Here is a 22,175-nt window from a genome sequence, read left to right as displayed (position 1 = left end):
CCACCAGGGTGAGGAGAGAAAACCACTGCATAATGTTGACAGTATGATTGATCGAGACCTGCTCGCTTAACGAATGGACAGCCGAGTATACTCGAGCCAAAGGAGTGACTGAACAGCAGCAAAATGGGGAATGCTGGGGTCGAAAGAGAGGCGACGGCACAGCGATGAGAGCAGTATATACTTGCCGTTGTCTGGAGCGCCTGGGGGGGTTGTTTCGCTCCAGATTGATGTTCTCATCTCATTAAGCGGTACGTACCAGAATGAAACACAAACGGGCACTCCTGCCGTTTCGCCTATACGGAGACCCCTCGCCGCATTTGACGATGTGCTACACGTTTGTCCCTCTGCGGGTGTAGGCGGTCTGGGCTCGGGTTGTTCAGCCTGATGTTCGTGATGAGAAGAAATGAGTTCATGTTGGAAGAGGACTCGAGGCTGAAACGCCGAGCCGGCAGTTTGACGGCATCTCGCCCATATCATCTCGCCTCCCCCTACCTCCATTCTCCGCATGTAGGTCTCCGCTCCCTTCAAGGTCTTGACGCATCAACAGGCGCGGACAGATGTGCATCATGTCAGCTCTTCCAGCTATCACCAAGCAAGGCATGGACGACAACAGTCCAAGCATGGGCCGTTCGGTGTTCAAGATTCGACCTAAAACTCAGGCTATGGACGCCATTCTGCACGCCGTTCCGAGTGGCCTCTCCTCGCTCTGCTTAGATAAGTACCCGACGACATTCTTCCATTAGGTTGATTCTATCTCCTTTCCAGCAGCGTTTTTGAGCCCACCACCGTACCATTGAAAACCAACAACGACGGTATTATTTTGACAGGACGCAACTGGATCTCACCGGTCATGTCACTATCAGGCGAACGCACACCGCTTCTAGAAGACGCAGGATTCAATGGCGAAGGATCTGGCGAAGAGCAGCTGTTCAGGCTGGATCACCATCACCAATTTTGCCGCCTGGTAGGCATACGACCACGAAACCTGCCACCCGATCAAAAGCACAATCCGCCTCCGGAATCCCTGTATTGTCGGGCTGTCCGTCAGGTAAGGATTCAGAACATGATGTATCAATTCACTGCCACGACCACCAATACTCTCATGCTCTCGCAAGTGGTGCTTGGCGCGACACTCACGGGCCTCAGCGCAAGCGACTCCAGCCACATTCTGGTCGCGGTATTTGGAGCCTTGAACACTATCATAGCCGGTATCATCGCTTTTCTGAAGTCTCGTGGGCAGCCCATGCGTGCCCGCATGTATAGGGACGATCTCGAGCGAGTGGTAGACGACATTGAGAACTCCGCAATCATGTGGCTTGGCATCAGCAAGAATGTTCACGGCTACGATGCAATTGACATCGATGACCAGGTCACCGTACGAGGCGAGGTTGCTCGACTCACCAGACTGTACGATAAGGCTGTTAAGACCAACACGCTCAATGACCCGGACATGTACTCAACAGGTGGCCCTGGCGATCTTCACTCAGCAGCCTTGCGAGACCGAACGGTGCAGTCGGGCCCCGTGACCATACCGCCCCCAGCTCCCATGCCAGCTCCAGCCTCTGAGCCGGCGGCGGTGCCTCCGCCGGCTACTGTTCCCCCGGACCCCGATGCTGCTCCGGCTACCAAGCCTCCCGAAGCCTTGCCCAAAGATGCAGAAGCTGTTGCGGGGACACAGCCCCCGACAGCTCCCAGTGGACCAAGTAATGCGCCGCCACAGAACCAGGGCGGCAACGCTGTTCCTAATGGTACATCTGCAAAGCCTGAAGAGCAGCCAGCTCAAGTGCCCTCCAACGACATACCCACAGCTAGCTCATCTAGTACGGTCACTGCTCCACCGTCCACTAGCATTGCGCCGGATCCGGACGAAAGCCCAGCGACGGCGATGCACCCACAAAAACACACAGAAGACGTGTCGGCGGATGAGAAGACATAGCAGTCTCGTTTGGCCGCTTGAAAGCTGTAGAATGCGTTTTGCTCACTATAGAATTCTCTCTGGCATGTTTCCACCAAGGAGAGCAACCTTCGTTTGGGATTTTCCAAGCCAAGATTATCATTGATATTCGAGCCGTTCAGCAATTGCCACATCCTGCTTCCTGCTCAGTCAACATTGAACCGCCCGGAAAACCACCATGCGTGCAAGAGTGGCCCTGCTGGGTCGAGAATCGCACCACTGGCTACGAAGACGGCAGCCCTTCTGCATTTGCCCTGCTATCATCCACTTTGTACCTTGCGGTCGGCACCGATGAATCCCAATTCCTGGTGTAATACTCGTCCACCCTCTGGATCAAGCCCGTGCGTTCATCGAACTGGAGCCGGATCATCAACGCATAGGTAAAAGCTTTGCCGGTCGGTTGGATGCTGTACAGCGCCTTCGCAAACACGCCTTCCGCGAAGCCTTCCATGATCGCGCCGTTGGTCGTTGGATGAACGTCCGTAACGGTCACGGAGTACGGCTGGTTCGTCGTGAGCCAGCGTTCTCGGAGCATCTCGACTCCGACGTGGCCCTTGCGGTGGATGAGGAACGCATGGTCGAACCAGTCCACGTCCTTGGAGTAGATCTTCAAGAAGTCCGCGTGGGAGAGGTCGGAAAGGGGAGTGGACCATTCTTTCGCCATACGATGTGCTGTGAGGATGAAGTGGTCCTGGTTGAAGGAGCGAGCACTGCCTTCACACTGCGTCAGTTCAGAACAGCTGCAGATCAGAACGACAATCGACCTACCATTGGACTTCATGCTGCTTTCCTGTGCTTTTGAGACGTCGAGATGGGCAACGCGGTTCACGGCCGGAATTGAGCAGGTCTGATGAGCCGGCAAGATCTATGCTGGGTGCCACACGATTTGCAGGAGCATTATATATGTCGGCCTCTTTATCATACTACGAACGTGGTCTTCTCGACAACCGAGGACCGCGGCCTTCTTGAGTAACAATCTTCGAGACATGGCTGCAAATCAGCCCCGGAGGTTGAGTATACGGGCAATGCTTGTCAATCGTGCCATTCTGCGCTCGATGTTGAATGCTGATGTCGGAAGCCCTACGGGGAGTGTGGGGCCAACGCATACAGCCGCACTTCTGCTTCGCCTTGCTTTCACTGCAGTCCCAGACCCAGAAGTGCCATCTCTTCTTTTGCTCATCTTCATGGAAGATTTGTGTTATCGAAAATACCAACGCCCGTAATCACAAGTGGGCCAACCTTACTGTCAGCCGCAAAGCATCCGAAACCACGCCCTAGAGATCCTTTCGTTCAACATCTGTCGAAACCTACTTGGTCCCTACCAGCATTTGGAAGCATTACAGCATTCTTGCTGTCGAAGTCGACGATGCGTTGTTTTGAATCATGGCAAAACCCAGGCAAAGACGGATAGTACCATGCCCAGAGTGCATTGCGAACGCGAAGGCTCCCAGCACAGGAACAGAGAAGGCGCAACTCTGCAATCAATGTCTGGCAAGCTTAGCGACGCACTCTGATCGAGCACAAACGGGACCGATCGAGGCCTCGTCGCCGGCATCATCAATGGAACTCTTGCTCCCAAATGATCAGCAGTCGGAGCCCAAGAGCCCCAACCAAGGCACCAGTGGCGCATCCACCGGCTTCATAGTTCTGGAGCCGAGGGAGGCTGTTGTCAAGCGCATCGCAGCTTCTACGAGGAAGATTGTCGAACTAATCAACCGGAACGACTACGAGGACCCCTTCCTCGATCAGATCTTCTCGGACCCGTTCTATGCCTCTGACATGGACCAATATCCTAGCACGAACGTAAGCATGCTTTATGCTACACATTTCACGGAGACAATGCTAAACCAATCACCCAGACATGGCGTGAGCATATGGCTACGTACGTCGCTGCCTCAATGGAGCCAATGGATCGAAAATCGTCCACTGACCGTGTCTCTTCCACAGGTTCCGCGTAATCCAGACCGAAAGTCCCGATTACCACATGAGACCTGTGAGCCTCACCGTTGACGTTGACCGCGGCCTTGACGGTGCGAACGCTTTCATCGTGGCGGAGATAAGCGGGCGTCCGCCGGGCGTGAAGAGGGAAAGCCTAGGGGTGTTGAGGTGGGAGTTGAAGCCGGAGGGATGGCGGGCCGTGTCGCATACGAACATGCGTGCTTATGATCCTACGAAGACTGTGTAGGCCATGCAGGATGCTAGAGTGAATCAAGATTTCTCTCATGCGCATGCTGAAATAAGGACCGAAGAAGGATGAAGCGATTCGCTTGTAATCAGCGGTGCTCTGGAAGCGCTTCACCTGCGATCGCGCCTGCAGTCGTTAAAACTATCGCAGTCCACGAGCCCTCACTTCCACCCCATTCCCACGAAAAGTCCGTCAACTACCCTGACCTTGCCATCAATATCCGCAAGCTTCGACCACTCCTCCTTGAAGAGTGCTTTTGCCCGCTGCCGAACTTCTGGAGGGCTTGCAAGATTCGTGTACGCCGTCCCCTCGACCGCAGTCTCAAACACGTCATCAGCTTCTTCGACGTCGTATACCGCCTGGACCTTTGGTTGAGAGAAGTCTGGCATGATGTAGTCCTTGAGCGCATCGGTGCCAGGAATGTCCATGATGGAGAGGAAGGTCATCTCAACATTGTGAAGACCCGCTGCGTGCATTCTGCTCGACAGATCCTCAGGTCTCTGGAACGGCTCGCGGTGATACATGATGGGTCGTCCGAGTTGCTGTCCCACACGTTCGAGTGCTGTGCCGGCCGCGAGGTTCACTGGGTGTGTGACGTCCACGATGAGCCGACCGCCACGCCTGAGGTATTTAGTCCAATGCTTCAGGGCTGCAGCAGCGTCTTCGAGCAGGACGAGCGCTGAGCAGCAGATAATGGCATCAAACTGCTTGTCTTTGATAGCGTCCAGAGAGTTCAGATCAGCCATAGAGTGGTTGTGGAAGGAAACATTCTTTGGCTCATGGTGGGACAACTTCTTGTTGGCTTCGTCGAGCATGCCGGTGCTGACATCGACTCCCATTACCCTGCCGCTTGGTCCGACCATGGTGCTCGCTGGAAAGCTTGCCAGCCCCGTCCCACATGCAAGGTCCAATACGCGCTCACCAGGCTCAAGCTGGAGCATTTCAACAAAGTGTCGAGCCAGCCGGGGGTGGTGGCTGTCGTCGTAAGTGTCGCTCCGGCTGTCGTAGAGCGCTTGGGCGTCTGCTGGCTGGTTGCGCGCCATGCTTGAAGTGAGGAAATTGAATAGCAGGAAATGACCGACAGGATGCTGGGGTAATTGTAGCCTTTTCGTGACCGCGAACGGTTGGAGATTATGATAAAGACCGAGCGTGATCGGAAGTTGTAGCACCGTACCTACCTCCCAGGAAACCCGTCGCTTGCCCGTTCGAGGCTGCCGATGTGCATGTGCATGCCAATCCGCGTAGTGGCCTTGTTGCTGGCAGGTGTTATTACGGGTGGCTGACTGTATGTCTATCGAATAAGACGAAGGCTGAAGTTCAGCACACGTGGTCGGCAGTGACGCGATATGGCTTGGCGGGGTCTGAGCCAGTTCAAAGACATCTAGACCATTACTGCTATATCTCCAACACACCACCTCCTACGTTCGCGAACGAGCCCCGACAAGCTCCACCGATTACAACCTCACCATGTCGGCCAAGATCCAGAAGGTGCTCGCACGGCAGAAGAGCAAGTCAGTACTACCTCCCAAGCAAGCAACGCGGTGACCGCACTGACTCTACTCGCAGAATCGAAGAAGGCGAATTCTACGAGGCGCACCAGCAGATCCGCACCATCGCCAACCGCTACGTCAAGGCCAGCGACTGGCCCGCCTCCATCGAGCTCCTCTCCACCGGCGCATCTCTCCTCCTCAAGGCCGGACAGGGCGGGTCTGGCGCGGACCTGTGCAACTACCTCATCGAAGTCTACCAGAAGGCCGAGCTGAAGCAGGACACGGCGAATAAAGCGCGACTCCTTGGTCTCCTTCGGGCCTTTCCGCCAAATGAGCCGGCCAAGAAGAAGTTTGTTGGCGGCATCGTAGAATGGAGCAGCAAGAACGGCGACTTCCCAGCAGGAGACCCAGAGCTACACCATGTCATTGGCACACTTTTCGCGGACGAGGGAGAAGTCTACGATGCGGAGCGACATCTTGCGCTTGGTACCTCCGACTCGGCGCAGACCATGAGCGACATGGAGTACGAATGGTACTCCAGCGACGAGCCTTCAACAGCACCACACTATGCCGCCCGCGCCGTCTTCCCCTACCTCCTTATTGGCAACACCCGCGCCGCGAACAAAGCGCTCCTCCTCTTCACCAGCAAGCTTTCTTCATCACACCCCGGCCTGGGCGTGCAGAGCATATCCTCCCCATCCTCCGACATCCGCATATACCCTTCGCTTCCACTCCTCAACTTCCTCGGCCTCCTCCTACTAGCCATCCAGCGCGGCTCTTCAGACCTGTTCAAGCAGCTCAAGGCACACTACGCGACACATCTGAAAGAGGTGCCGTGGGATGATGCGATGGCGCAACTCGGTGAGATGTTCTTCGGCATCAAGATCCCAAGCCAAAGCAATCCCATGTTCGACATGATGAGCTCAATGTTGATGGGAGGCAACAATCCATTTGCGATGAAGAAGAAGGATCCCAGAGCTGTCACTTCGACGGCAACACCTCCACCGCCCACGAGCGCACCTGCGGTCGATTGATAAAGAAATGCACCCTTGCGTAGCGTTTTACTTATGGCGTCCTGAATGCGATCTACTGTTGCTGAGCGCAGCTTCTGCTCCCATCTCTCCACTTACTCAAATCTCTCTCTTGAAATCTGCAGGTCAGCCCGACGTCCTTTCTCGCAGCACCATCGTCTACGATCACAAAGCAAATTCGCTTGGTATTCATCCCAAGGCAGACTGGGCTTTCGGTAATCTCCCAATGACAGCATCTGGACAATGACGTAATGCTACTCATATGTACAGTACTTCAATACGGATGCTTTACAGCTCTCAACACCGGATCACCAGAACACTCCGTGCATAAGTTCCAAACTTCATCGCCATACATCAATTTCAAGCCCCAGCTCGAATAGGCTGACCTTGAATCTTCATCTCCTCCCTCACAGCCTTCGGCACCTCCTTGACACTCCCGGGCTCGATGTAATCCTGATGCCCGTTCACCCTCAGCCGCAGCTTCCTCGACTCCGCATACACGACCCGCCTCATCCTGTTGGTGCTGCCCAGCGGCTGGTGCTCCTTCAGCCCGTGCCAGCTGTTCACTGTAATCCTGTCGTCCCACCATACTCTGAACTCCGGGATCCAGCTGTCCTGCGGCTCGAATTCGAGCGTCGCGATCTGCTCGAAGGGGTACTTCTTCGGGTCCCACTCCACGCCGATGTCGTCTACGGGCTGCTCGTCGAGGTTCTGCAGCATCTGCGCGCAGAAGGAGTAGGAGACGGTGTTGTCGCGGTGGAATTCCTGGAGCTGCTTGGAGATGATGTTGATCGGATCAGACTCCTTGATCGCTTCGGATTCGGCAGCAATCTGCTTCTCGCCTTGTGGGAACATGCCGTACTTGGCTACGTACTCGCCGTGGCGGTAGGCGGATTGAGAGTATTCCGGCATGGCGTACACTGGCAGAACGGTTAGCATCAGCTCGTCCAAGATCACAATGCTGGCCGGAACGTACTGTGCTGATTCGGCAACCTCCCAGGCAAAGTCGCGACATCCGCATCCGCCCTCTTACTTCCCTCCTCGACGAACTTCCCCAGATCATCCCAGTTCCGCTCCAACGCATCCGCGATCTCCCATGTATCCTTCGGCGTCCTCAGCTCCAGCACGGGATAGTTGTTGAACGTCCAGTCCTGCGTCTCTTTGTCCTCGCCCCAGATCTTCTCGCCTTTGACGCCGAAGATCTTGAGTCCGATCCCGCGCGGGAGCGCTGTGCCGTCGTTGACGAGTTTGGGCAGGAGGGAAGAGTAGCGCATGATGCAGTCGTAAGTGCCGGGCTTCTTGAACATGCCTTGGGCGAGGTGTGGAGGGAGGTTATCGTGGACAGTAAACTTGCCGACTACGCACTGGAAGAGTGTCAGTATGAAACTAGAGCTTTGGGGAGGGATCTCCTACGCCCTGGGTCTTCAAGTGGGTGCCACGTAGGGCATGCGAGTGCTCATTGAAGTTGTACATCTGGAAGCGGCAGAACTGTTCGGAGACGGCCTTGATGTCCGCCTCTTCGTTTGGCTGCTCCTTCTCGACGCCCTCGGCGTCCCTTTAATTGTTGATCAGCTCATATACCACGATCCGTGGGAAGGCAGGACTCACCATTTGATGTAGTTGCCATCCGCCGGCTTGTCATCGCCGGCAGTCTTGAACGTCGACTTCTCCTTCTCGCCAGAGGCACGGGTATGAATGACTGGGCAAGGCATAATGAACAGAAGAGTATTGGGTATAGGGAAATAGAGGACGCAATTGTCGTTACCTCTTCTCCAGCAAGTCAGAAGCAGAACCTACAACCCAAGCTATATCTATTTCTCCAACCCCGACAACAACCCCACCGCATTGCTCAAGTAGGCTGTAACCTTCGACCATGCTGATTTGGAATGACGATCGAAGGTGGGTATGGTTCGCAGTGGGTTGTCGTCGTCGATCTCGCTGTCCCCGCATTTGGCGGGTGGGGTCTAGATGCCAGATAATGCTGGAGAGAATCCGTTCGCAGTCGTGTCCGACGTCCGGGTACATGGAAATGGATGTTCTGGTAATGGGTGGTTGATGATTGGTCGACACTGCTCGGAGCAGGGTCACGAGAACTTCAATGCTGGTTGAGAGTACAGAATCGGGCAGACTCATATCCAGGAACGAGGAGCAGGGCCATCTTCTACCCCTTTGCCAGCTCACGCACATACTCGGCCGACTCTCACTGCCTGCATTGCTGTATCACTCCAGGCGGTCATCTGAGGCCAGCCATGTGCCATCTTTGCGAAGTGTCTTCAGGCCACCTTGTTGCCAGCCTGCTGCAGCTTGCTCGCATCTATAATCCCATCTTTCCGCAACGTATCGAAACCTGGAGTGTAGACCGCGGCTGGTAGTTGTCCGGCAAGGTCATTAAAATTCTGCATATTGGGAGAGATATATCTGCTGCTGGGCGGTGCGGTCGTGCGAGGTAATGATCGGCGAAGCTGAAGATGCCGTTGCACTTAAGAAAGCAGCCGGTGTTTTTTTCAATCGCCGCCGAAGTGTCGAATGGGATGCGAGCCTACGGGTAGAAGAGCATCTGGGCGTCCAGCGGTGTTACGCCGTTGTCCTTTCGGTGAAGCGTTGTAGCCGCCTTCGCTGTTGCCGCCTCCAAGAATGCAGTTGAAATCACGGGATCTCTCAAAGTCTGTTTGCAATGCGTCGACAGCGTTGTACTCGTCCTGTCGCACAAGATAAGAATGCTCATGTGCTAACGATGCCTGTCAGAAGTCATGCCGACAGAGGTGCATCTGGTCGAGCGTTACGTTCAAACAACATCCCCTGTGGCCTCATCCGGAAGCGCCTCCATAACCGGACCTGAGGCAACACCAGCAGGCGTGCACTGAGAGAATTCTCAGGCCGGCACTCAACACAGCGACATCATGTCTAGGACGTATCTGCCTTTGACGACGGGGCTTGATGGCGCGCGGGTCGAAGTTGCGTTCTCCTGCTTCGTTCAAAAGCTTTGCGGTAGGAAGCAGTTGCACCTTCGACAATGCGCGTGGTTTGAGCTGGCTTGAAGGACAGGCAATGGATTCTTAGGAAGCAGGACCCGTAAGATGAATTTTACTGCCACTGGGCACCTTTGCATAGTTCGTGAACTCGTAGGCGGTCTGATTGCCTAGACATGAAATGTATTGTCAGATCTATGTTCATCGAAAGCGCTCGACCATCCCAAGCCAATCCTTCTCCATTCCTGCACCAAAAGAACACCACGCTGACCCGAATCAAAATTTCAAGAGGAGGGACTCTCAGCCTTCTGCCTCGCAGCCTCCAGCCTAGACGCACCGTTGGACCTGTTCACATCCTGCTTGTGCCGCATCCTGTCCATGAAGGCGAGTGCTGCAACGACAATGTTGAGGATCATCATCGGAATCAGGTTCCACTGCCATCCTTTCATGATCTTGAGGTGGGTGACGATGTCGCTGCGGTCTCCCGATGTTGCGAGGTCCAGATCGAGCACCGCTGGGTACCAATTCTGCGGCGTCCAGGCATCTCGTGGGTACGGCACATGTGGCGGTTTCGCGGTGTTGCCGAGCTGTGAGGCGAACTGGACGTCGATGCTCTGGCCGGTATGTCTGTATGTCTCGACGAAGACGTATACGAAGGCGGCGACGGTGAAGACGGCGGTGATGGCGGTCATCCAGAGCCAGAAGTTGTAGAGGAAGGCCGAGAACCCACTGATACCGCCACGGCGCTTGAGCTGACGGTGGCGCAGGAACAATGCGAGCGCTCCGCCCACGCAGATGACAACGATGTTCGTGCCAGCAGCGCCATTTGCTGTGTGGCCCTGGTCGCCGAGGAGGTTGAGTGGCTTTCCAGCTAGCAAGAATTGGTCGCCTTGATAGTTGATGAGGAATCCATAGCGGCCAGCAGTGCCATGTAGCCATCCGACCGTGGTGACGATGAAGCCCAGTTCGATTACTGAGTCGACCAGTAGGAGCGTCATGGCACCGTAGAGGAGTAGCGAGGCCATCGCAATGAATAGAGCGATTTGGAGGTGAAGTGTTGATTATGATTAGAAGATTAGGTATGCGAGGAGGGTTAGAGGGAGGCGACAGGCGGCCGGCTTATATTATCGAGAGCCGCAGTCTTTGAGCGAGAGGCTTGTGTTGTAAGCTGACGATCCCGAGGCTGGGGGAATGGGTCGAGAAATGGGTTGGCCCCAAGGAGGCAATGATGGGGACACAGGCCAAAGTCGGCCGTGGTGTTGTGCTTGGAGGGCGAAGTTGGTGTCCGGGCGAGAGCGCTGACTACTTTTCGAACAATTTCCACATGCCCTGTGCTCTTATAACCTGAACAGCACCGGACTTGGCGTCATCCTCACCTATCAGCTACCCTCTCCGCTTGGTAATGCACAGTATGTAATGGTCGAGCACCAGTCGGACGAAGGATGCGCCATGTGATAGCAGCACATGTCCAAGAGAATATCTCCGTGGCGACCCACCATCAATATGAGCATCGTGGGTTGCGGAGAGGGGAGTTGCAGCCCCAGACCGGGCGGAAGATGTTGTTGTCGTGAACGCCGTTGCGATTGTCGGGATCGGCAAGGAGGTCAAAGCTGACTGCTGTGGTCCGAGATGGCGACAGCCCGACGACTTTTAGCGTCTCAAAATAGTTTGCCCAGAGCGACCGACTGGGGGCCTTATACATACTGTGCACGAATGGGCCAGGGTGTTGACATCCTCCTGCGGCCCTGTCCTCAAAGTTGAACAGACTCGATAAGGACAGTGGTCAGAAGTAACTTCGAACTCGAACCAACGACTTGGCTGGTACTCGCAGCAGAAGGGTATCTCGTATCAACATGCAGCACACCATCGATTATCTACAATGTGAAACCTCCCGGACCAATGTCACTCCACGGTCGTATAGGCTTGTTCTCTTCCAGCTTCACCACCCACCAAAGCGCCTTCTTCGCCTTGCTGATCTGTCCACTGAGCTCATGTGCTCGTGCCAGGGTGTACCACGCCTCCGAGTCGTCCCATCCGCTGCCAAGTCTTGTGAGGCTGGAAAGGAGCATGTACGCTCGATCTCGCGCGGCGAGACGGTTTATTTCTGTGGGTGTAGGATGCTGGTGTCGCCGCCTCGGCTTGTCGGACTCTGCATGATTGATCGGCATCTGGATCAGAGATGGTCGCGGGGGTACAGGATCGTGTCGAGCGTTCTGGAAGGGCTGTCGTGGCTCCTCCACCGGGAGCTTCTCTTCATAGATGTCCATCAGAAGATTCGACAGCCCGATGATACCGTTCGAATGATCAGGAAAGTAGCCGACCGATTGCTCGTAGGCTTCCAGAGCCCGCCAAGGCTGCTCCCGGGCTATTGAGAGATCACCTTTCTACAACATGGTCAGCAACACGTTCACCGTTGTTTCCAGGGAACTCGACATACCACAGCCCAGACATCTGCCCACAAGTGGTCCACGCTCTTCCCTCCACCCCATCCTTTTTGGAAGAGTCCTCGAGCGTTGGTGTTCTCAGCAGCAGCTTCAGCCTCAAGAACGTCCACGAATTTGTGGGCCTCCATAACAGCACCGCTGGCATCGTCCAGAAGATCGGCCCGCAGATACAGTCCAGCAATGAAGAGCCACACCTCGACGACGAGGCTGATTCTGTGCTTGCGATCCTGAGTCGATGCAAGTCTCACGCCAGGTGACGCGGCAGATCCCGGAGGCCGTGTTGGTAGTCGAATGTCCTGTTGGGGCTGCTGATCGCCGTGACCTGTCGGTGCTGGCAAGGCGTCGTGAGGCACGTTGTGCTGCATTCCTTTGAGGGGCTGCTGCGGGTTGCCGTCACTCCTCTCCGTCATGCTCTGGGGGATTGCAGGTTGCACGGCCGCAGCCTGATGGCCATCCGGTCCTGACGTGGACTTTGCCGCATTCTCAAGTGGTACTGCAGGCCTCTGCTCCAGCGGCGAAGACTTCTCCTGCATGGCCTCAACGCTTCTTGTGGACTTCAGGTTGCCATGCTCCCGCCAATCTCCGTGGTGACCGCGCAGCTTGAATGGCAGCCGATGGGGTGGCGCTTTTTCAGTTGCCACGCCTTCTTCATTTGTGACAGTGATGGCGATTGGAACATCGTTGGCGCCACCAGCTTGTGCGCTTCTGTTGTCTTCTTGGTCCTCCGGTAACGATAGGAGTGAGCTCGGTTTGTAGCCTGCCTTTTCCTGGCTGCTCCGCTTTGACTTTGGCCGTATACTGCCAGCAAAGCTGCGCAATGTACCTCCGGCCTTCGCTGGCGCGGCAGAAGTGGCCGTAGGCGGTGGACCTGCCGCTGGCTTCAATCGGTCTGGGTTGCCAAACAACCTTGCGTACAGCGCAAGCAGTTCGTGACTAACGCTGACGGCAGCTTCAGAGCCTTCTGTCAGCTCGAGCATGGCAATCTGCGTCATCTTGACTTGGAGGAAACCGGCTTTCTCAATGTTGTTCATCTGATCGACTAGCCCTGCGGAAAGGCTCGATGAGCGCTGCTCGGACTCAACGCTCTGTTGATTGCTGCTTTCGCCAAACAAGGTGTCAGGGTCGCCAAATTGCTCAAATGCAGCTGCGCCCATTCTAGTTGCTTGCTGATGGTCGTCTTTTGCGGTGAGGCACAATGTCAACAGATGCCATAGCGGCACGAGATCGCGCTCTCGTTGAAAGTCTGGCACGTGGTCGTCCCCTTCGTCCTCACTGTCCGCCGGAGTGGAAGCGGAAATGGCTTGTTGGAGAACATCCACGGCAGCAGAAACGTCCCCAGATTCGGCAAATAGAAGAGCGAGCGAGTATGAAGTCTCCATGTCATCTTCGGCGTATTGCCGAGCTTTTGCAAGCGTCGAAAGTGCATCGGCTCGGAGAGCCGGGCGAGCGTCGGCCTCATAGGTCCACCTCGCCCACTGCGCCTGACTGACACCAATCGCGCGATAGGCGGCGGCGACTGTGGACTGCTGCAGTGACATCGCAGGTCCTGGTTGGCTTTCGCCTAGCTGCAGCCAGCTCTCGATCGTGTTCCGCAGCTCGAGCGCTTTTTCTGCGTCTTCGCGATCGCCATACCGACACAGCACACGCAGAGCATTCGCAGCCGTTAAGACTGCTGTATCATCGCTGTCAAAGCCAATTTCGTGTTTCCCAGTCTTCGTGGCTCTCGCCTTGCCTTTGCCGACAATCTCCACGTAGCTGTCGAAGGCGTGCATGGCAAGATCAAAGTCGCCGAGTGAAGCATGCACGGTGAACAAATGACGTAATATCGCGGTTGAGTGGAACGTCTTGGTCGCAGAGCGATACAAGATGTCTAGCACACCACGACCTAAGCTCTCTTTCCCGCCCTCACCGAGTTCATGGTCGGTCCAGTCGGATCCGGCCAGGACTTTCCAATTGCTAATTGCTTGCTCGACCCACTGTTCAATCTCGGTATTGCTTTGGCTAGCTTTTGGGAACTGTGTCTCGGTCAACAGTAAAGATTCGTACGTTAACTCGACTCGCTTCAAGTCTATTCGCAGCCGTATTTTGGCGGAGGGTTGCTCGTGGTCTGGAAACTCACGGGAGGGAACGACCAATACGCTCCGGGTCGCACGGTTGGTGAACACAGACACCAGCCCATATTGTAGTAACTTTGACAGAACGTCGTAATAAGCCTTCCATACCTCGCGTCGCGGGATATCGAGGTGAGAAGAACCACCGGACGTCGTGGAGGGCGGTGACCGCTGCCAGAAGTCGGACCAGGCCTGAAAGCAGGAAAAAGTGTCACTCAGAACCTCCAAAGTTGGCGAAGCGTTCCTCTTCATGAACAAGCATCCACGTGCGAGTAAACGTTCGGTCCATACTCTCAGCTCCGGAGTGCGAGAACCAGGCGCCTTGACAGCCGCTTGCGAGTACTGCTTTTGCGCCTCGCCCAGACTTTGACCGGCTTCTAATGACGCGGCTCTGAGAAACGTTGCCTTGACGTCGCAAACCTCCAGCCATCCCAAGGTGGGGGCGTAATTGCCATCCTCCGCCGGACGTTCGTCATTGCTCGAAAGCGCTTGCAACGCACTCCCAGACTCATGCCGTAGCCAATACAACTCGGCGAGACACACCCGCGCTGCATAGGCATCTTCTGAGTGCCGGACGGAGGCAGCCGCAATGGCTTCCTCCAACTTGGGTACAAGCTCGCCCAGACTATGTATGCTGGCGGATGTGGTCGAGGCGGCAGATGTCGGCCGATGGGAGGCGGAGGCTATCTGGGCCTCAGAACGGGCGGCCAGCGTGAAGCCTGTAGCATGGTCAGCTCAAGCTGCCTCTCCCATATGTTGCTGCTGTCTCTTGTTCGCCGTACATCTTCGCTCGGGTGCATGTTTGTCTGTCTTCCTTGCCAACTCTTGAATGTCGGACCAGCTGCCATTGCACAGTGCCTGGTCGAGCTGGGCCAGATACCGCGCGCCCTTGTCGGCATTTGGCGCGCTCATGGCAGCGTGGAGTGGCACTTGCGCCTGACTTTCGGGCAACGGTGTTGGATGCTATCGGAGGCTCATGGTTGCTCGCAGTCGCGGTAGGCTTCCAAAGAAGGGGGTGGGGAGTTCGACTCGTCCGCGCAGTTTTGTACCTATGTCGGCAATGAGTAAAGTAACCGAAGTTGAGGTTGAGGAAACATCAGCTCACAGGCACGGGCATCTGGTCGGACGTAATTGGCTCGGGAGGGTCCGCGGTATAGAAAAGTCCATGGCTTCCCAAATTTCTTGTCCGTCCAGAGCACCACACTTTGCCGTGGCATGACGGTCGTGCTGGAGGAGTAGAGATGACTTCTTCTTCTGCTGCCAATGCGACACTCAGAGCTGTCACCTACCGCATCACTTCGGCCACCCCAGAACAACTCCCTCTTCTGGCCACGCAGCTCGCAGGATCACTCTGGAACTGCAGAGAGATACTGTCCGCTCCCGCCGACTCGAAGAATGACGCGACAGCGCTCGTGCATCGCCTCAGGACCAAAATCACATCTATCCTGCAAGACCGAACCATTGAAGGCCGATGGGCTGCAGTTGTACTGGTCAAAGCCACCATCGAAGCCGGAGGCGTTGACTTTCTGAGCAAGTCGAATGCATGGGTTCGCAGTCTGCTGGCTATCCTCAAGAGACCCGATCCATCTACGACCAGATGTTTGGCCGTCATCGCATTGACAAGGATCTTCACTCTGACATGGGACTACTCGAACCTGGTACGGGAGATCACGACACCCGCACTTCCTGGCTTCATATCCACCTGTCTCGCCAACATCAAAAAGGAGAGATGTCCCTCGACTGAGCTCAACACCGTCTTGGAGGCATTTGCTACGCTGCTACCGAGACATCCTACCATTTTCCGGACGCATGAACCTCAGATTGAGGCGGTGTTGAATGAAGTGCTGTCCTCAGGACCTACTGGACCTACATTGCACCACTCGCAAAAGCTCATTGGTACTGCGCAGCGTGTCAGAGTTCTACTTCACCACTGCGCACCGAAGCAAGGAGCCGGTGAACAGTGGGACAGAACTTTCCAGGCTACGGTCAGGGCTGTCCATACCACGTGTGATCGCCTATTCAGGGGTGTAAACGAAGACTGGGGCGCCGTTGGTGGAACTCATAAGTCGACTGACCGAGCTATCTTCTCCGCCAACGAAGCGGGGCTTGACTCACAAGATGAAGCCTCCTTTGGACCCTGGACTGGTATCTTCGCAGGACGAGATCGGCTTGTCAATCTGGTTGGCATCCTGCAGTCTCATTTACAAACAACGACTGCAAGTGCTGTTGCGTTGCGTGTCGGATCGCTGATCGATGCCATCACGAGACTGATGGGTACAACCACGGTATCGGGTCTCGCCGGCGCCAAAGTCAATGCTGAAGTATCCAGAGAGGAGAGAGAGGCTTTGTCCACAGTCATACCGAATGTCCATGTGGCTACCATGAGCCTCGTCCATGCGCTGTTGCGACGGCTCGGCTACGCGTCGGCATCATACGCTCAGAGCATCTCAGAGTTGATCGTTGAGGTCTACCGGGCAGAGCACTTCGACGATGAGCTGAAAAAAGCTGCCTATGGATGTCAAAGTTCATTGCTGAGACTCTTCGGTCCGAGCCTACCCAGAGAGAATATTGCTGAGCTTACGAGCATGATACAAGGCTGCTGCGGTGACATGATGCAAAGCGATGCGTCGGCCTCCCACGCTGATGGCAAGTTGGCAGGCTCACAGCCCGTTGCTTTGAAACAAGCCGCAATTTCACAGCATCGTGATGGCCTTCTCACCGCCGCCAATCGCCTGGTCTCGACATTCGTCACCGAAGTCAACCCGGCCTTCGTCCCTCGGAAGCTTCGAACGCAGATTGAGCGTACTGCAGTGTTGACCAGAAGTAAAGACGTCCTGCTCGCTTGCGTACTCAACCCAGCACGAAAGGAGGTTGGTGGCAGATTGCAGACAAGCTTGGTTCCGTTGCTTGCAAAAGAGTATCCCGACACGCGTGAAGTGGAGGCAATGTTGAGGCCGCGACTGCCACCGGTAGTCGTACAGAATCCTGGCGGTTTCGAAGACGCAGACATGGACGCGAGCGATGAAGGGGAGCCCAGTGAAGAACTTTCGCCTGCAGCGAATGGTACAAACGGCCATCATCCCGCCGATGATCTGTTGAGCGCTCTGATCCAGCCTTCCAATCCTACGTCTGATCGCGAAGAGCAAGAAGAGCTTTACTCCACAACGCCTCCTCCGCAGGTCGAAGGCTCCGCTCAAAGCGCCATGACAACTGGCCAGACTGAGGCCAAAAAGATCGTTACACCCGCAAAACGTGCAGCGGATCCAACATCGGCTGACTTGGAGGCGTCTGTCAAACGAAGGCGGGGCTCGCCCGTGGCTGAAGCGATTGCAGGAGGTCCTGCATCGGCCTTACCAGGACCGGATGCGGCGGCGATGAAGGCAGATGTTCCTGTCACGGTGGCCGCAGGCCAAGCTCAAGCAGTTAATGGAGAAGATGCGACTGTCGTTGCGCCCTCAGCATTGAACGTTCCTACGCAAGGCATCCAGGAGTCCGCCGCGGGTGCAGGGCCCGAGGGAGACGTAGGAAGCGACGACAGTGATTTCGAGATGCCGCCTCTAACGATGGAGCCGGATACCGACCCTGAGGATGACGAGGAGGCGGAATAGTTGGCTCATTCTAGTCCGTGGACTGCATGTAGCCAGTCGAGGACTCTAGTCACAGTCATTTTCTGCTCAGGCAAGGCGAATCGCGCCCTTTCAACTACTCGCAGTGCAAATACGGCAAAGTATCTCCCGGCCATCTTCCCCTGCGGTTCTCGTTGCCCTTTCTTGTACGACTGTTTATCGGCCAGACTAAGGAGAGGCGGAAGAGACGCTATAATCTCCCCAGCCAGTGCCACGACAGCCTCTGCATGCTGCTGGGTGCGGACGCTGGATTGCGGACTTAGATCACACCGCTCCAGCATTTCGGACATGGACTCCCTCAAGACAATCTGGCTCGCCACATGGAAGTTCCACTTGTATGCCAGCCACGGGTCATTGTAGTGAAGCACCGGCAGACGAGGCAAAGCCAAGAGTAATCTGCTCGCCTCCGAGTCAGTCGTATCGACAGGTCTCATGCTCTCCGACCGCCACGCCTCTGCGACTTGATTTGACCAAGCTTCCATTGATTCGATCACATCTTCCATCGTTCTTGTAAGGCGTGCGGCTTCTTCTACCTCCTCAGTTCTACCTTCCGCCATAAATTTTCTAGCTGCTGCGCAGAGAATGACCATCCGCATGACATCGACACAGACATGCACGTCTGGCAGGCTGGTGTTGAGCTTGCTGATCCAAGCCAGCTGCCAGTCGAACGGCTTCTCCCTTCTCACGATCTGTGTGGCCTGCAGCCTCATCATCGCAGTTCGCCACAATTCGAAGCGTGGGCGAGCGCGGGAATGCTCCTCACCTCGCATGTTCAAAGCATGCACTAAGGCGTCTTTGTGCGGACCTAAAGGCTGAAGACGTGACAGGTAAATCGTCTCGAAATGATCGATCAGCAGCAGAGCAGCGAGGATACGGTCCTCCGCCCACTTTGTATTATCTTCCGCTATGCTTCTCATGCGTGTCAAAGCCCCGCCGTAGTCCTGGCGTGCTTGAAGGATGAAGGAGCCGCCATCGAAGCCTTTGAGCTCCGCAAATGCCACTGCTCGTACGGCATGCCACAATACAGAGCCCGGGGCGGCACCGGCGTACAGCTCGGGAAGGTCGTACATGTATCCCGGAGCCACGCCGTCGTTGGTAGGGTTCAGGGTCCAGTTCAGGAAGAAGCGCTCAATTGCTCTGGCCTCGATGCTTCGTTTCAGTGGCCCTGGAACTTCGGCAAGAGCGGCATCGGTGAGCCAGTAGTAGAATTGCTGTAACTGTTCGACGGGAACTTCGACAAGATCCAGGTTCGCCATCAGCTGTGGCGGCGACCTGATTGCCATGGGTGTGCCACGGCCTGACGCGCGAGGTCTTCTTGCTAAGACGGAGTTCCTTTGTGCCACTTTGTTCTCGGACAAGAAGGTAAAGCCAGGTTGGGCTTGGGCAGGTCCAGAGCATGTCAGGTCTCGTCGAGAACAACGGCCGCAGGTTGGACTGGTAAGATCGCACTGTGCGTTGATTAGCTGAGCAAATGCTATAACTGCTTCGTATGACATCTCACCTTGGCTTTCGCAGTCTTGCATTGTCGGCAGGCTCTCACGGGCGCCATGTCGATGGTAAAGAGCGAAGTAATGGTCTGCTTGCCGGTGTACTTTCAAGGAAGCGGTAGTAGGAGTGCTTGCGGTCAAAACCAGCACGACGCCTACTGCTAATGTACCTATCTGGTCATATGATCCGGCACATGTCCTGCTCCGTATCGTTGTACCAGCAGTTTGAGCAGAATCTGTCTTTGCTGTCACCTTGACGGATTGTCAGTCGGGTGAGGTAGAAGTAGGTGGCGTGGGCTCTTCCTTCAGCCTTTTTCTTTTCCACTTCGTCTCGCGACTAACTACAATCTCAACGGAGCCAGATGCTCATGGGCGGATGCGCTTATTAATCCTGTCAGCCAGTGTACAAGCATCCCGGTCGATGTCTACGCAACAACTCGTGCATTGCAGCAATTGCGATTAGTACGTGCAGGTGTAGGTGGGCCTTGGATGCGGACTCTTCTCTATCCTCTGTACATGTGATGTGACTGCCCGCTTGTTTGTTCATCGGGTTTGGACGTCACGAATCTGGGGTTGCTCCGTCATTGTCCGAGATGCACCATCTCCAGCAGCATCACGTTCGAGCTCACGGAGCCTACATAACGATCCTTCTCGGCATGGCAGGCGGAGAATGAGAGACGAGTGGTGTCTTTCGCGGATGGTGAACTGCGTCGTCGTCGTCGTCGTCGTCGAATGCGAGCTTGTCGTTTGATCGAATGTTCGCGAAGCTTCTCTGCAGCCCGCTGTCGCTGTTGCTGTTGCTGCCCGGATGTCATAGGCCACCATATCTTGCACACCTCTTCGCAATCCGGACAACCCAATCCACACATCCCAACGATCAGTCAATAATAAAACCCATTGGCACGTCCATCGCACAGCTTACCAACCACAGCGTGACCGAGGACTACAGCTACCATTGACGACCACCCACCCTCCGGGTCGCAATGCCCGCCGACACCAAGCTCTACGACCGCTTAGGCGTCTCCTCCTCCGCTTCCGCCGAAGAGATCAAGAAAGCCTACCGGAAACAAGCCCTCAAGAACCACCCCGACAAGAACCCCGCCGGCGCCGAAAAGTTCAAGGAAGCGAGCGAGGCCTTCGAGATTCTGTCGGACCCCGAGAAACGACGCAACTATGACAACTATGGCTACGACTTCATCACTGGCAAAGCGGGGCCCGCGCCGAGCGCGGAGGACATGGGCGGGAACCCGTTCGCTGGAGGTATGCCGGGTGGCTTTGGTGGCATGGGCGGCGGTATGCCTGGCGGAGGCGCAAGAACGTTCCACTTCAGCACGGGCGGAGTCAAGGGAGGTGGCGGCTTCGGTGGATTTGGCGGGTTCTCAGATCCGAATGACATCTTCAAGGAGTTTATGCGAGGAGGAGGTGCAGGAGGGCCAGAGGACGATGAGCTATTCAGCCAATTCGGCGGAGGCGGTATGCCCGGAGGCTTCAGCAGTTTTGGTGGAGGCGGTGGGAGATCAGGGCGGACATCGTCGGGGTTTGGGCGCAAGCGTGAACCCGAGCCTGAGCGGACGGTGGTGGAGAAGCCGTTACCCATGTCGCTGGAAGAGCTGTTCAATGGTTCGACAAAGAAGCTGAAAGTGCAGCGCAAGACATACGACAACCAGACGGGCAGGCAGAGCGTGGAGGACAAGATTCTGGAGGTCAAGACCAAGCCTGGCTACAAGGCGGGCACGAAGATCAAGTTTGAGAACATGGGCGACCAGGTGGAAGGTGGCGTGCAGGACCTGCATTTCGTGCTCAAAGAGAAGGCGCACCCGCTGTTCATCCGCGACGGCGACGACATCAAGCATACCGTGGAGATTGATCTGAAAGAGGCGTTGACAGGGTGGAAGCGGACAGTGCAGACGATTGATGGGAAGCAGGTGAATGTCTCTTCCGGCGGGCCGACGCAATCCACGTTCATCGAACGCTTCCCCGGTCTGGGTATGCCGAAGAGCAAGACACCGAGTGTGAGGGGTGACTTCCTTGTGGGCGTCAAGATCAAGATGCCGACGAGTCTGACGGCAGATCAGAAGAAGAAGCTGGCTGAGATACTGTGAGATGAGGACGGTTGAACGGGTCAGATTATACGCATGGCGAGGAGTTGGGCGGTGTTGGAAATACCCGGAATGTGGGTGGGCGTCACGTTTGAGCAAGCAATGCTGTTCTCTAATGAGTGTGTAGATACCACGTCGAAGTGTGAACGACTCATGAAATTTGCCCCCAGCATCGTTCCCTGCGCATGTCTCGCGACCTCAGCAGCTCTCCGGCTTTGTTCGCGCCCTGCTCTTGTACTGGCTCCGAAGGATCAGATTACAGTACCCGTTGTTTCATCGGCATCCTTCTCGCGGAAAAACGACCAGAGATCACGACTGGGTCTGACATCACAGCGGAGCATTGGCAACCGCCGTGAAAAAGCGATCTAAAAACAACCATACATACATTCACGTGGCACGGTTCGGGTCCTTCCGACCACCGGACGCCCGTATCGGCCAGCAATAGGAATAAGGATCGCATTGCAAACCACCAATGTTCCTTTTGACTTGGCGTTAAGTCCTTCAGGATGCCTCTTACCTCGCAAATCGCAGTATGCGTCTAGTTACGGCGATGATGATTGTTCAATTGTGGGACAAAGCAGCAAAACCTGGGGTGTGAGGACTCCTTCAACCTTGGACAATGTTTGAGGTTATCCATCAACCGGAGCCTGACCCGCATCGATCCTCGCAAGAGTCTACATATGTAGGATGGCCAGTCTTGCATCCTCATGGCCTGTAAACAAATACCTCTCAGCTGGACTGCGACTTTCCTGCACTTCAATGCAATTGGCAAACTCGCG

General features: G+C 55.6%; 11 protein-coding genes across 11 annotated transcripts; 5 read left to right on the top strand and 6 right to left on the bottom strand.

Moving 5' to 3' along the window:
• Nucleotides 1-599: 599 nt before the first annotated feature.
• On the top strand, nt 600-1,936 carry LTR77_008311 (uncharacterized protein; the record flags this gene model as incomplete). The annotated part of the gene is made up of 2 exons (XM_064805543.1): nt 600-718; nt 766-1,936. 2 exons carry the CDS (start codon nt 600-602, stop codon nt 1,934-1,936), a joined length of 1,290 nt encoding a protein of 429 aa, XP_064656003.1.
• Nucleotides 1,937-2,177: 241 nt separating this feature from the next.
• Nucleotides 2,178-2,735, bottom strand: LTR77_008310 (uncharacterized protein; the record flags this gene model as incomplete). Its single annotated transcript, XM_064805542.1, has 2 exons — nt 2,178-2,668; nt 2,723-2,735. 2 exons carry the CDS (start codon nt 2,733-2,735, stop codon nt 2,178-2,180), a joined length of 504 nt encoding a protein of 167 aa, XP_064656002.1.
• Nucleotides 2,736-3,337: 602 nt separating this feature from the next.
• Nucleotides 3,338-4,139, top strand: LTR77_008309 (uncharacterized protein; the record flags this gene model as incomplete). Its single annotated transcript, XM_064805541.1, has 3 exons — nt 3,338-3,757; nt 3,814-3,836; nt 3,902-4,139. 3 exons carry the CDS (start codon nt 3,338-3,340, stop codon nt 4,137-4,139), a joined length of 681 nt encoding a protein of 226 aa, XP_064656001.1.
• A 161-nt stretch (nt 4,140-4,300) lies between these two features.
• On the bottom strand, nt 4,301-5,182 carry LTR77_008308 (uncharacterized protein; the record flags this gene model as incomplete). The annotated part of the gene is made up of 2 exons (XM_064805540.1): nt 4,301-5,010; nt 5,062-5,182. The coding sequence occupies 2 exons, from the start codon at nt 5,180-5,182 to the stop codon at nt 4,301-4,303; spliced, it is 831 nt and encodes a 276-aa protein (XP_064656000.1).
• A 424-nt stretch (nt 5,183-5,606) lies between these two features.
• LTR77_008307 (uncharacterized protein) lies at nt 5,607-6,663 on the top strand (the record flags this gene model as incomplete). Its single annotated transcript, XM_064805539.1, has 2 exons — nt 5,607-5,650; nt 5,706-6,663. 2 exons carry the CDS (start codon nt 5,607-5,609, stop codon nt 6,661-6,663), a joined length of 1,002 nt encoding a protein of 333 aa, XP_064655999.1.
• A 357-nt stretch (nt 6,664-7,020) lies between these two features.
• On the bottom strand, nt 7,021-8,372 carry LTR77_008306 (uncharacterized protein; the record flags this gene model as incomplete). Its single annotated transcript, XM_064805538.1, has 4 exons — nt 7,021-7,580; nt 7,637-8,024; nt 8,074-8,215; nt 8,269-8,372. The coding sequence occupies 4 exons, from the start codon at nt 8,370-8,372 to the stop codon at nt 7,021-7,023; spliced, it is 1,194 nt and encodes a 397-aa protein (XP_064655998.1).
• Nucleotides 8,373-9,716: 1,344 nt separating this feature from the next.
• Nucleotides 9,717-10,654, bottom strand: LTR77_008305 (uncharacterized protein; the record flags this gene model as incomplete). Its single annotated transcript, XM_064805537.1, has 2 exons — nt 9,717-9,799; nt 9,967-10,654. The coding sequence occupies 2 exons, from the start codon at nt 10,652-10,654 to the stop codon at nt 9,717-9,719; spliced, it is 771 nt and encodes a 256-aa protein (XP_064655997.1).
• Nucleotides 10,655-11,503: 849 nt separating this feature from the next.
• LTR77_008304 (uncharacterized protein) lies at nt 11,504-15,096 on the bottom strand (the record flags this gene model as incomplete). The annotated part of the gene is made up of 3 exons (XM_064805536.1): nt 11,504-12,013; nt 12,067-14,903; nt 14,967-15,096. 3 exons carry the CDS (start codon nt 15,094-15,096, stop codon nt 11,504-11,506), a joined length of 3,477 nt encoding a protein of 1,158 aa, XP_064655996.1.
• Nucleotides 15,097-15,425: 329 nt separating this feature from the next.
• Nucleotides 15,426-17,792, top strand: LTR77_008303 (uncharacterized protein; the record flags this gene model as incomplete). Its single annotated transcript, XM_064805535.1, has 1 exon — nt 15,426-17,792. One exon carries the CDS (start codon nt 15,426-15,428, stop codon nt 17,790-17,792), a length of 2,367 nt encoding a protein of 788 aa, XP_064655995.1.
• A 5-nt stretch (nt 17,793-17,797) lies between these two features.
• On the bottom strand, nt 17,798-19,359 carry LTR77_008302 (uncharacterized protein; the record flags this gene model as incomplete). The annotated part of the gene is made up of 2 exons (XM_064805534.1): nt 17,798-19,258; nt 19,312-19,359. 2 exons carry the CDS (start codon nt 19,357-19,359, stop codon nt 17,798-17,800), a joined length of 1,509 nt encoding a protein of 502 aa, XP_064655994.1.
• Nucleotides 19,360-20,280: 921 nt separating this feature from the next.
• Nucleotides 20,281-21,399, top strand: SIS1 (Molecular chaperone (DnaJ superfamily); the record flags this gene model as incomplete). The annotated part of the gene is made up of 1 exon (XM_064805533.1): nt 20,281-21,399. One exon carries the CDS (start codon nt 20,281-20,283, stop codon nt 21,397-21,399), a length of 1,119 nt encoding a protein of 372 aa, XP_064655993.1.
• Between the last annotated feature and the right edge of the window lie 776 nt (nt 21,400-22,175).

Source organism: Saxophila tyrrhenica (assembly GCF_035928015.1).
Source record: "Saxophila tyrrhenica strain CCFEE 5935 chromosome Unknown scaffold_14, whole genome shotgun sequence".
Taxonomy (NCBI): Eukaryota; Fungi; Ascomycota; class Dothideomycetes; order Mycosphaerellales; family Extremaceae; genus Saxophila; species Saxophila tyrrhenica.
The sequence above is the reverse complement of the archived record's forward strand: the minus strand, read 5'-3'. Positions and strand labels throughout refer to the sequence as shown.